The following is a 12,975-nucleotide window of genomic DNA, read 5'->3' as shown; positions in this document are numbered from 1 at the left end:
CACAGTGCCTGGTTCATAGAAGGTAATCAATAAATTAGTTTTTCTTCTCCTAGGTGGAGAAGACTGGACTTTGAAACTGTCGTTAGAAGAAGTTCTGGGATTGTGGTAACTCCCAGAATCAGGAATTGGTTAGTAGTACAAAGATAAATAGGACTCCTATTAGCGTCAGACTTTTGTAATGTTTGGAATCCTAGAACAAGCCAGCTGGAAAAGTCTTCAGGGTTACTGACTGGACAGTCTAAGACACGAAAACATATTCAATTCATTCAGATGGGTTTCAAGAACTATTCTTAAAAATTTTCTTCTATTTTTTTTCTAAGGAAGCTTCTGGAATGTCAATTATCAGTCAATAAAGGACTCATGGCAACTGTATTATCTAATCCTTTCTTCTCATCGAGGACTTTTTACTCCTGAATGCATCCTGTTCCAAATCCATTTGGGCATTTATGTCCCTCTCCAAGTTAACCTTTGTATATCCTGAATTAAAGGAATTATTGAATTCTGTTCACTATAAAGGTTTCTAATCACTCTCCTTTAAATCCTCTATAAGCCTCCCATTATTCTTTTTGAGCAAAGTCTACAAAAATGGATCATATTAGTTAAGAGGTGGTCCTACTCTCTGCTAAGCCATATCTCAAAATATGGAGAACAAAGAGACCTAAAAGCCAATTTACATAATATCAGAAAAATGATAAGCTCCTGAAGAAAACAAAGAATCATTCTATCTAGCTTCATTCATTCCTTCAAGAAAACATTTACAAATAAAAATAAAAAGAAAAATGAAAAGAAAAAGAAAACATTTACTGAGCTGCCTATATTATACAATGAGGATGCTGGGGAAACAAAGATGACTAAAAGTAAAGACCCAGCCCGTAAGGAGTCATCAGTTTGGTTGAGTGCAGCTCTGGGGCTCTATGCCCAAAGTGCTCCCAAGGAGGCCAGAGGACAGGAAGCAGTATGTAACTGTAATGACCTGTAAAAAGACCATCCAGATTGTCTTAGCAAGTCAGACACTACATTCCATTTCTTCTAAATGCTTAAACAATGTCCTAATTCCAACTTACTTGGAACCAGTCTGTCCCTAAGGACATATGCAGCATATTTGGGAATGAGAACAAGGTATCAGCAAGATTTAATTTATTCCTGTCTTAAATTTCTCCTCCCACAGTCCTCGCCCACCCAGCTGGCACTGCTTGCTTACTGAGCTTCACTCCCCCTCACAGAACCACAGCGCCCCACAATACGCACAGGCTGTGGGCAAGGAGTCAGCATGCACTTAAAATCAACAGCAATTCACATTTGACAGCATTTCCTCAATTTTGGACTCCAGACTCTGGCTAAGTTGACAGGCCTAGCCTCCGAGGCTGAAAAGGTTCTTGGTGTGCATATAGTAACAAAAAAATTAAATTAATTTACCAGATTACTTTTGCTTTAATTGGGGGTCTGGGTAAGAATTATTAAATGAAAAGGCCATGCTGTTGATAAGACCCGTGCATGAGTTTACTTGCAGTGTTGGGTATAGCTTTCTAATCAATCTCATTCTCTTAGTTTGCAGGCTGTCGGGAAGATAATTTACCAATAATTATCCTTTTGTGAGGATACATGAATTGTTCCAATATGTCACTTCCCAGGAGTGTGGTAGTAAAAAGTAAAAAGCAATTTGTTTGGAATGAATTTTAGGCTTTGTCAGAACTGCTTCCAAATTAAAAGGTTATCATGAACAAATGCATTCTCAAACAGTTTGGATGACAGAACTGCTTTACCCAAGGAAGTTTAGACTTTTAGTAGGATGTCACAGGAAAGAAGATCCAGTGAGGTGAGCTGAGAGGCATCATTAAAAAAACATAAATCTCAAAAGGAAAATTACTGCCACTGTATTCTGATGTATGTACCACAGAACTGTTTTTAAGACTATCTCATGCTTGCATTTTCAGTAGCTGGAACAGTGCTGTCCAACAGAACTTTCTTCAATAATGGAAATGTTCTACATCTGTGCTGTCCAAATACAGCAGCTACTAGCCACATGTGGCAAATGAGCATTAGAAATTTGGCTAGGGTGACTAAGGAACTCAAGTTGAATTTTATTTCATTTTAAGCAATGTTTATTTATATTTAACAACATGTAGCTAGTGGCTATCATATTGTACATCACACAGTTGGAAGATGGACTCTAGGAAAAGGCTGCTCTGAACTGTAATTTCCCCACCTGGTTTATTCTGAGAGGTGTAAAAGCAGGGTGGAGCTGACCTCTCCAGCAGGATCCCACACTGGCAAAGCTTTTAGAATCTCAGAGTTTTTCCTCCAAGCTACTCCCTTTTTTTAATGACTTTCTCTGATCTCCACCCCAACACATGTCACCCCTTAGCTCCTCCATAACTTTGCCAATAGGTTTTCTCAGAAAGGCCCTTTTCTTCTTTTGATGCATGGTGCTGAGCACTGGTAGAGACTCATAAATGTTTATGATGATCACACTAGTCATCCTTTGCTGGAAGTTCTGGTGTAGGCTTGTGCCTTGATAAAACACTTAACTGCTTCACTGCTGGCTCACCTTACTGGTATGCCTGGAAACTCGCACTTGCTTGGAAACAGAATTCTGCTGGCATTATATTTTCAATCCTAGGAACACCCTACCTACTAGGCATGATATCACCGTCTCTTTTCAAAGATTTTATTTTATTTTTTTTTAAAAGATGACCAGTAAGGGGATCTTAACCCTTGACTTAGTGTTGTCAGCACCACGCTCTCCCAAGTGAGCTAACTGGTCATCCCTATATAGGGATCCGATCCTGTGGCCTTGGTGTTAACAGCACCACACTCTCCCAAGTGAGCCATGGGCTGGCCCTTTTCAAAGATTTTAAAAGTAATTTTTAGCAGAATGTTTTCAGCCCACTTATTGAAAGTCATACCTTAAAGGGGAGACGGGCCAGAATAAAAGCCAAAATTTACTGTTCTCTCAAAATCCAACTTCAATACAATGCATATCTTTGTAAAAAATATCCTGGAAGTTCTAACTTGTGCCTTTCAGGCCTGAGGACCTATTTAAATCCCTCTGAAATGGCTACCTTCTCTTTTTAAGAATAATTTTCTAAAAGAAAGAGCTGAAGTTCTGAATAATGGGCCACATTTTGGAATCACAAGTTATTACTACACAAAGAGATGTGAAAGTACTCCTATATTATAAGGCATGCCTCTACTTGAAAACACATAGGCATTCATCCTGTAGATCAGCTTAAAACCACCCAGGTCTCATTCTTTGCTAGTCTGGACTTGAGAATGCATTAAGATCAGTTGTGAAAATGCAGAAGTTAATTCAACTTCCTCCTATGTGCTACAAAAAAAGTACACAGCAATCACCCAAAATAAGACCCTGGGCTGATTCACTTGAATATTTAAAGTGCAAAGGAACTGGTAACAGGCTGTAAGACAAGAAGCAAGTCAGCCTAAAATAAAAGCAACTGCAGCCCTTGGCAGGAAAGAGCACTACTCATTGCACATGTTACTTACTTCATGGATAGTGCTTTGTTTTACAGATAATATCTGTGGCCTTATAAAAGAGCCAAGACACATATATTCAATTTAAGCTGATGGTTTAGTACATTTTTCTTAATGCCTCCAAACCACAAGTTCATTATGACCACTTAGAATTTCCCTTCCACCAATCCTCTTCCCATCTGTGGATCTCCAAGCACTTACTTCCTATTACTAGTTCCCAGTTCACCAGAAACAGTTTGCACTTATTTTCCCGACCGTGAAACCAAGATGTGAAGCCCCATGCTCACAGATAAGGAAATGAGGTAAAGGGATTGGCCACAGGCCACTAAAAATTAGAAGCTAAAACCCAATTCCTTGGCTTATGTTTAAATATTATATTAGAAAAGCAAAACAGTTGTGAGGGAGGAAGGTGTGCGTCTTCTACTGATTCTTGTGCTCGACAGAGAAGGCTGCCTTGGAAATAGATCCTAAGCCCATCTTCACTTTCTTATTTTTAATTTTTTGGCGGCTGGCCAGTACAGGAATCCGAACCCTTGACCTTGGTATTATAACACTATGCTCTAACCTACTGAACTAACCGGCCAGCTCCTAATCCCATCTTTTAAAAGGGCCAATGGTACAAAAAAGGTTATCTAAAAACTTTATAGATTCTGGAGACTCTGAAGTGTGTATAACTGGACCAGGACTACCACAGAAGAAATCACAGTCCAGGGGCCTTGTATAAGAATTTAAAAGATAACCAGATACAGGCTAGTGGGTGGGGCAGGAGCATTAGAACCTCAGAGGAGAGATAAGGAAGGCATGTGGATGGAGGGACTATTAGCTTTGCTTGAGAAGTATGTATCAAAATGGTCAGTGACTCTCACAGTAGGGTTCGGGGAAGGGAAACTAGAGAGATCGCTTTTCTGGCTGCAAGACTGGGTCTGCTTTTAGTCTTCCCTCCTGCTCCTTTTAAAGGAGATGTGGGTAGGGAACGAGAATGCTGGTGGTGATCTGGGCCTGCATCTTCTTCCCTCATCCAGTCTTGGGAATTCCTGAAAACTCCTTCCAACCCAATCCCAAACGGGCTCTCTCTGGGTTCTGAACAATGACGGGGAATACAGAGGGAAGTGGTCCCCTTCTTTCCCCAGAGGGCAATGGGCTCCTCCAGCGCGAGTTCCGGCCCAAGCTGCCCTCACGTCCCACAGGTCTCCTGCCTTCTGGCACCCACACTCCTATCCACTCGCTGCTTCCGCATCCTTCCTCTGAGCCTCTCCCCATGCATCTCTGCCCCTCACCCCACCGGCCAATCGCCTCCCACGTCTACCTCGCCGGGGCAGCCCCTACACCCTGCCAGGCCCCCCATCTCGTTCCTCCAGGTCTGGGGGGCTGGATGACACTGAGGACTAGGCGTGGGTCAACTCTGCCTCCCTCGCCACCCCCGGTCCCGGATGCGCGCTCACCCGGCGGCCGCGTTCTCGAACTTGAGCGCGAGCGTCTCCTCGATGATGCGGTTGTTCACCTCTAGCAGGATCATGGCGGCGGCTGCCCCGGGCAGGGGAAGGAGAAACAAGGGCGGGTGAGGTGTGTAAAGGAGAAAAGCACGGAGGAGGCGGCCCTGCTGCCCCCTGAGGAGGACTGGGTGCGGTAGGAGGTTAGGGGAGCAGGGACGAGGGACCGGGGTGGGGGAAGGGGAAGACGCACGCGCAGGCCTGCGTACGCACTGACTGTGGAGACACCCACCCACCCGACCGACCTGGCCCTCGAAGCCCGAACCCGCCTGCCGAGCAGCCGCCGCCGCCGCCGCCGCCTCACCGACAAGCCCGGTCCCCGCCCAACCCCCGGCTCTAGCCGGCCACTTCCGCTCTCACACCCACTTCCGCTCGCCGCCCGCACGCACGGCCCCGCGGCGCTATTTCCGCTCCGGTCCCTCGTGCACGCGCACGCTGGCGTGCCGGGGCGTGAGGAACGGGGCCGTACTTGCGCATGCTTGGTGCCACGGCCCCTCAACTTTGTCACACACCCCTCACGTCCAAGCCCGGCAAGTGTGCCCCCACCGAACTGTCATTCCCCAAGGCTTGCCTCACTGTCCATCTTCTCCCTCCCGTTTGTCCCAGAGGTCCAACTCCACCCTTCCAGTCTTGTCATTTCAGAGACCCCGCTCCGCAAGAAGCTCACCCGAGTCTTCCCAGCGGGATGCTTTGCTCTCAGCTTGTTTGTTGTGGGTGCCCCTTCCTTATTCCAGGCTAATGGCTGTGCAGCACCATCACGAATTCATTTATCCAACGAATATTTTAGTGGGCTCTTGCTCTGTGCTGTGGATACACTGATGAATGAAACAGACAAGGTTCTGCGTTCGTGGAGTTTATAGTCTGGTAAAGGAAAGACAATAAACAACCTAAATTATGTAACGACTCATTGTTAGAGGGCAATGAAGGAAAGGAATGAGTAGTCACCTAGGTTAGTAGGCAACTTAGATGGGTCTCCCTGGATTCTTGTCATGCCTCCATTTCTGCCTGCAGAGATGCCTCCGGGTGTCCTGAGCACAATTATTTCTGTCTTTGAAACCCTCAACTTCCAGTACCTCTGCCAGAGACATAGCCTTCTCATCTGTCTGCAGAATCTGAACTCATCTTTGTGCTAAGTCTGCACCTTCTGCTTGTGTGCCTTGTTGTGCATTTCCCCTCCTCCAGGGAAAGTATAACAAACTTAGTTCCTCTCTTCTACATGCAATGAAATGATTTGTTTTCTGCTAAGTGTTGTGGGGAGTGGGTGAGAAATCCAAAAATGAACAAGAACAAAAAACTAACTCCTATCTTCAAGGCCCAGACAGCCCTTTAAAACAGATTATTTTTTTTACTTACTTGCCATAGATATGCTTCAGGACATTGCAGATCTCCCCACATTATATGCTAATATTTTAACATTAATGTTTATAGAACTAAAATAATGCATATAAATAATCTAAAAGATGTAATAATACTAAAAGGTTTGTAATAAAAAAGGAATTTTCTGGCCTACTCTTCAGAGGCAATATCCTCAACTCCTTTACGTATTTATCCTGATATTTACCTTCACATTTCTAAATAAATGCTTATACCCCTATTTCTTGATTTGTTAATTTTAAGCATTATCTGTTGACTTCCTGCCATGGTAAATAAGAACTTGACTCTCTCACTTCTGCTGTCCACCACAAAGCTATGTAAAAAGTTTTGGTTAAATTAATAATCAGTATTTAACTCATTATGTATGCAAATATTGTTTACTGATGAGCCAAGAAGTGCACTACAATCAAGCCTTTTAACTTATACAGCCCTTCATTTTTCTTAGGGTTGATCATTGTCTTTTCCCTCTCATTTGTCTGATTTTCTATATGTTTACAGTTAGCTTCCCCCTCCCTTCCCACCCCAAGTACTCTAAGACTCATAAATCCTGGAAATAACATTTTCCATATACTCAAATATGTAACTTCCAACTTTTCTCTGGAATTTTTTGTCCCAGAGCCTTCCCTCCTCTTGTTTAAGTCTGGATTGACTACTTTCTAGACTTGCTGCACAGTTGTCATTCTGGGATTTTTCTTCATTGCCATTCTGGGCTGGTTTTGCCCATTTCCTGGATCCTGTCTTCCTCTTTTTTTGGTTTACTTCCTTGTTTTGCTTAAGCACCTCCTCTAGTAGCTTCTTAAGAAAGGGACAAGGGGATATATTGTTTGAAGCTTTACATATTTGAGAATCCCCCCCCGGTTTTTTTTTGTGTATTTACTTATTTATTTTTAGCTCCCACAAATAAGTGAGAACATGTGATATTTTTCTTTCTGTGCCTGACTTGTTTCACTTAATATAATTCTCTCTAGGTCCATCCATGTCTTTGCAAATGGCAGTATTTCATTCGTTTTTATAGCTGAGTAGTATTACATTGTGTAGATATACCACGTTTTCCATATCCACTCATCCAATGATGGACATTTGGGCTGGTTCCAACTCTTGGCTATTGTAAAGAGTGCTGTGATGAACATTGGGGGACAGGTATACCTTTGACTTGATGATTTCCATTCTTCTGGGTTTATTCCCAGCAGTGGGATAGCTGGGTCATATGGTAGATCTATCTGCAATTGTTTGAGGAACCTCCATACCATTTTCCATAGAGGCTGCACCATTTTGCAGTCCCACCAACAATCCAAGACCTTTTTTTTTTTCACTGTCTCATCTCCATATTATTCTATCTTTGTTTTATGGGCAGGCATATCTTCTATCTCTTTGGAGATATTATAGTGAATTTGTTTTTAGTTTATTTTCTGCTTTCTGCTTTGTTTCTTTTTCTTTGGGTCTGCTTTTATGCTAATTTGTTTTGTTCTCTGTTTCTTTTTTTTTTTTTTCCTTTTGTTTTGTGGCTGGCTGGTATAGGGCTTGAACCCTGGACTTTGGTGTTATCAGCACCATGCTCTAACTGAGCTGGCCAGCCCACTCTCTTTCATGTTAATGGGCATCCTCACAAGTCAGGTACTTTAGCTGTCTGTTCATATTTAAGGATGAGACACTAAAAAGCTTAGTGGAGACTCTGAGAGTGCAGGAAGGATGAATTGACAAGCACCTTGCTACTCAAAAAGGACCAGCTGCATTGGCATTATCTGGGAGCATATTGGAAATGCAGAACCTCAGGCCCGCTCTGACCTACAGATTTAGAATTTGCATTTTAATGAGATCACTAGGTGATTCCAATGCACATTATGTTTTAAGGAGCAGTGGGTTAACAGCCTCCACTATAAGATGCACAGATATTCAACAGGCCAGCTGTTGAATGTCAATATTGGGAGGGCTTCTCTCCAGGTGTGTTTGGGGTTTATAAACTGGGCTGTGAGTGTTCCTAGAGTGTACTGGGCTGGGAAGAATGCTTTGCATCCCAGCTTAATTGTGTTATCAGCCCTGTGCCTCCCCATTGCCTTCCACTGGACTTGAGTCTATAGAAAATTCATCTCCAGTGGTGGAGATAAAGGAAGGGGTGTGGGTGGAATGTGTGGAGTTGGGAAAGGGCATAATCACTTGGCTGCTTGGGGACTAGTATACAAAAAGCTTCTTTCTTTCTTTCTTTTTTTTTTTTTTACAGATTTTCAATGAATCTTCCCTTTCAACCATCTTGCTTTTTGTTTATTTAAATATATGGCCAATAGAACAAATATCTTTGTACCCATCATCCAGCCTTTCTGAAATTTAAATTTTATATTTAAACTTGCTTCAGAACTTTTAAAAAGGGAAATGCAGTTGCAATCTCCCTCACCCAATTAGTTTTCTTTCTCTCTCTCCCTCCTTCCCTCCCTCCAGATAGGTAACCATCATCCTGCATTTGGTGTTTATCCTTCCTATGCATGTTTTTATACTTTACTACATATGTATGTGTCCATAAACAATGTATAGTATATTTTGCACGGTTTTGAGTTTTTTGTTAATAGTATCAGATTGTACATCTTCTCTTGAAACTTGTTCCTTTTAGTCAACAGTAAGTTTTTGAGATTTACCTGCATTGTTAAATGTAGCTATTTTAACTCTGATGTAGTATTCCAATGTATGATTATACATTATGATTATAAAGATATCTATCCATTCTACTGTTGAAGGACACTGAAGTTATTTCCAGTATTTTTGCTATTACAAGCAATGCTGCTTTGAACATTCTTCTACATATTTTCTATGTACAGGTGTGAAGGTTTCTCTAGGGTATTTCCAAAGAATGTAATTGCTGAGATATGGGACACAGACATCTTCAACTTAGCTACATGTTGCCACATTGCTCTCCAACACACTTGCTATGGATCAAATGTGTCCCACAAAAGTTTATGTATGGGAAACTTAATCTCCATTGTAACAGTGTTAAGAGGGTGGGAAATCTGACTGTGGTATTTGAAAGGTGGGGCCTTTAAGAGGTGAGTAGATTGTGAAGACTGTGCCCTTGTGAATGGATTGGTCCATTCATGGAGTAATGGGCATGGTTCTGATGGTTTTTTAAGGAGAGAGAGTGAAGAGATTAGCTCTCTTGCTCAGCTCATTCTTACCATGTGACACCATGGTTGCCATGGGACCTTGTAGAGAGTTATACAGAAGAAAGCCCTCACCAGATGTGTTCCCTGGACTTTTGGACTTCCCAGCCTCCAAAACTATAAGAAATAAATTCCATTTTTTTGGGAAATTGACCAGTTTCAGATATTCTTTTATAAGCAACAGAAACAGACTAATACAGTAATCATAGTTGTACCAATTTATACTCCCCCTAACAATGTATGGGGGTTCTCATTGCTCCCTGTCCTTGTTAGCATTTGGTATTGTCAGAGTTTGAAGTGGATAGATATGCAAGAGTATCTGTTGTTTTTTAAAATAAGAATTAGTTAGGCAGATAAAGAGGCATGTAGGAAGGTCTAGAGACAAGAGAACATGACATTTTCCAGAAAGTGAAAGCAGACCAGTAAGTTGTAGGTAGGGCTGGAGGGGGAAGTGCTGAGAGATGGGCAACTAGAGACATAATAATAGCTAACATTTATTGAGGTTGAGGAATTATTCTGTGCTAGGTGCTGTTCTAAGTGCTTTACATGTATCATCTTATTGGATGCCTAGGACACCTCTAAGAAGTAGGGGATAATATTAGTTCATTATGTAGATGATAAAACTGAGGTGCTGAGAGGCTGAAGAGTGTATCCGAAGTTATATATGTGACTAGCTACAGAGGTGGGCTTTCTGGCTATTTTCCATTTAGTCTTCCAGATTCACTATTCAACCTTCTCCACCCTCACATCAACTGGGCACCCTTGCACTTGGGTGTTTGGTTGGCCGATAAGGAGCTCCAGCAGGTGGAGGAGGAGGAGGAGGGAAAAGGAGAGTAATATGAGGGTATTTAATCCCCTGTTTCCTTCTTCTTGTGATTTTTGCTTCAGACTGGCTGTGTCCATCAACCACATGTCACTGCTCCTCTCAAGGTGGCCACCTCAGCACACTCTTTTCTTCCTTGTCTTGGCCTCTCTGCTCAACCCTAGGGCCTAGGGGTAGTATTTGCTTGGCTGCTGTTAGTCCTGGGTCACTGCATTCTCTTCTGTGGTTCTCCTACATACATACTTTTGTAAATAGTCCTTTGTAAATACAGTATACCCTCCTGGAATTATCCTATCTTGAGGTGGCTGTCTGTTTTCTGTGGGATCAAAACTAATATGAAGGGGGAGGGAAGTCATATCATGGAAGATGGCAGAGTAGGATGCACCAGGAATTGATTCATTCACTGAAACAACTATTGAGCTGGCAAGAACGGTCAGAATCAACTATTTGGAACTCTAGAGTACAGTGGAACACTTGCAGCATCCAGGGGTGTGCTAAATGAAGAAATAGGCTCATTAATTTTGGCTAATTCATCTCTACAGCAGGCAGTTGTGGGAATGGAGGACCATATCCCGGCTATGGCTTGCTGATGTGTGAGTGGGCAATAGGGATCTTGTCCTCCAAAAATCAGGTTGTGTGTTTTGATCTGCCTTGCAGTTTGCAATGAAGCCACCACAGACAGAGTCTGGCTTATGGGCTGGCTGAAGTGGCTTTCCTGTTGGTGCGGATTTAAGGAGACAAAATGGCCCTTTTCTTTCCTTTCCTTTTTTTCTTCTTGACTCCAGGAATTAAAAAAAAAAAAAATCTCTATCACATCACTGGCTGACTGCAGTGATAATAAAACCGAGACTTCAGTGGCCACACATGACAAGGAATATAGTCTTTGCAAAAAATAGTTTGGAAAAGGGGCCGAGCCCGTGGCGCACTCGGTAGAGTGCTGCGCTGGGAGCGCGGCGACGCTCCCACCGCAGGTTCGGATCCTATATAGGAATGACCGGTGCCACTCACTGGCTGAGTGCCGGTCATGAAAAAACGACAAAAAAAAAAAAAAAAAAAAAAGTTTGGAAAAGGCTTAAATAAATGGACAACTGTAGCCTTCATCAAGCAGCAACAATAATCCCTGGGATGGGGCCAAGGGATAGAATCTGATTTTCAGAGTTACCATTTTAATATTCAAAATATTCAGTTATTAAAAAATGATAAAGTGTACAAATAAATAGAAAAGTATTGCTCATTCACAGTAATGTAAATAAAGATAAAAAAGAGGAAAGTGATAGAAATCATTCCTGAGGAATCTAGCCATTAGACCTACAGAAAAAGGCTTAAATTAACTGTCTGAAATATGCTAAAGGAAAAACAAGAGCTGTTAGAAACCATAAACAAATAGCCAAGGAAAATCAGAAGAATAATGTATGAACAAGCATAGAATATCAATAAAGGGATATAAATGATCAAAAGGTACCAAATAGAAATTTTGGAGCTGGGAAGTACAAGACATGAAGTAAAATATTCACTAGAAGGGTTCAACAGCAGATTTGAGCAGACAGAAGAAAGAATCAGTTAACTTAAAGATAGGGCAATTAAAATTACTCAGTTTGAGGAGCAGAAAGAAAAAGTGAAGAAAAATAAACAGCCTATGGGACACTATTAAGTATACCAAAATATACATTATGGGAGTTACTTAAGGAGGAGAGAGGAAAGGGCAGAATAAATATTTGAAAAAATAATGGCCATCAACTTCCCAAATTTGATGAAAGATATGATCTGCATATTCAATAAACTCAACAAATTTAGAGTAGGATAAACCCAGAAGTCCACACCGAAACACAGTATAATCAAACTGTTGAAAGCCAAAGACAAAGAAAAAATCTTGAAAGTAGCAGAAGAGAAATGACTCATCATATACAAGAGATCCTCAACAAGATTAACAGCTAATTTCTCATTCTACCATGGAGGCCCAAAGGTAGGAGAGTGGTGATATCTCTGAAGTGCCGAAAGAGAAAAATGTCAACCGTGAATACTATATCCAGCAAAACTATCCTTCAAAAATGAAGGAAAAATTAAGACATGCCAGCATACACAAAAGCTAAAGTGGTCCATTATTAGTAGATCTGCCCTACAAGAAATGCTAATAGGAGTCCTTTAGGCTGAAATAAAAGGACAGTAGATGGTAAATTAAAGCCATATGAAGAAATAAAGATCACTGGGAAAGGTATCTACATAAGTAAACATAAAAGTTAGGATTATTGTATTTTAAGTGTAAATCCTCTTTTCATTTCCTATATGATTTAAAAGCCAAATGCGTAAAAGAGTAATTGTAAATCTATGTTAATGGGCATGCGATGTATAAAGATATCATTTGTGACAATAACATCAGAAAGGTGGGATGGAGCTGGATAGGTGAAGAATTAATGTATGTTATTAAAGTAAGTTGGTATCAGTTCAAACTAGATTTTTATAAATTTAGGATGTCAGTTCTAATCCCAATGACAACCACTAAGAAAATAACTAGAAATATATGAAAAAGGAACTAAAGAAGGAATTAATTAAAATTGTACACTAGGAAAAACAAACAAAAGGCAGTGTAGCAGGAAATGAACAAGAAAAAATATGAGACATGTGGAAAACAAATAGCATGATGGTAGAAGTC

General features: G+C 41.4%; 1 protein-coding gene across 1 annotated transcript in view; it reads right to left on the bottom strand.

Annotated features, from left to right (window-relative positions):
- Positions 1 to 5,317, bottom strand: part of ARPC2 (actin related protein 2/3 complex subunit 2) — a 28,526-nt gene extending 23,209 nt beyond the window's left edge. Inside the window, exons 1-2 of the mRNA XM_063101061.1 lie at positions 5,228 to 5,317; positions 4,935 to 5,016 (exon numbers count right to left, since the gene is read on the bottom strand). Coding sequence (XP_062957131.1) covers positions 4,935 to 5,008 — 74 coding nt within the window. The 5' untranslated portion in view covers positions 5,009 to 5,016; positions 5,228 to 5,317. The remainder of the gene's footprint in view (positions 1 to 4,934; positions 5,017 to 5,227) is intronic.
- Positions 5,318 to 12,975: the final 7,658 nt, after the last annotated feature.

This window comes from Cynocephalus volans, chromosome 1, assembly GCF_027409185.1.
Source record: "Cynocephalus volans isolate mCynVol1 chromosome 1, mCynVol1.pri, whole genome shotgun sequence".
Classification (NCBI taxonomy): domain Eukaryota; kingdom Metazoa; phylum Chordata; class Mammalia; order Dermoptera; family Cynocephalidae; genus Cynocephalus; species Cynocephalus volans.
Note: the sequence above shows the minus strand (reverse complement) of the source record. Positions and strands in the feature narration are given on the sequence as shown.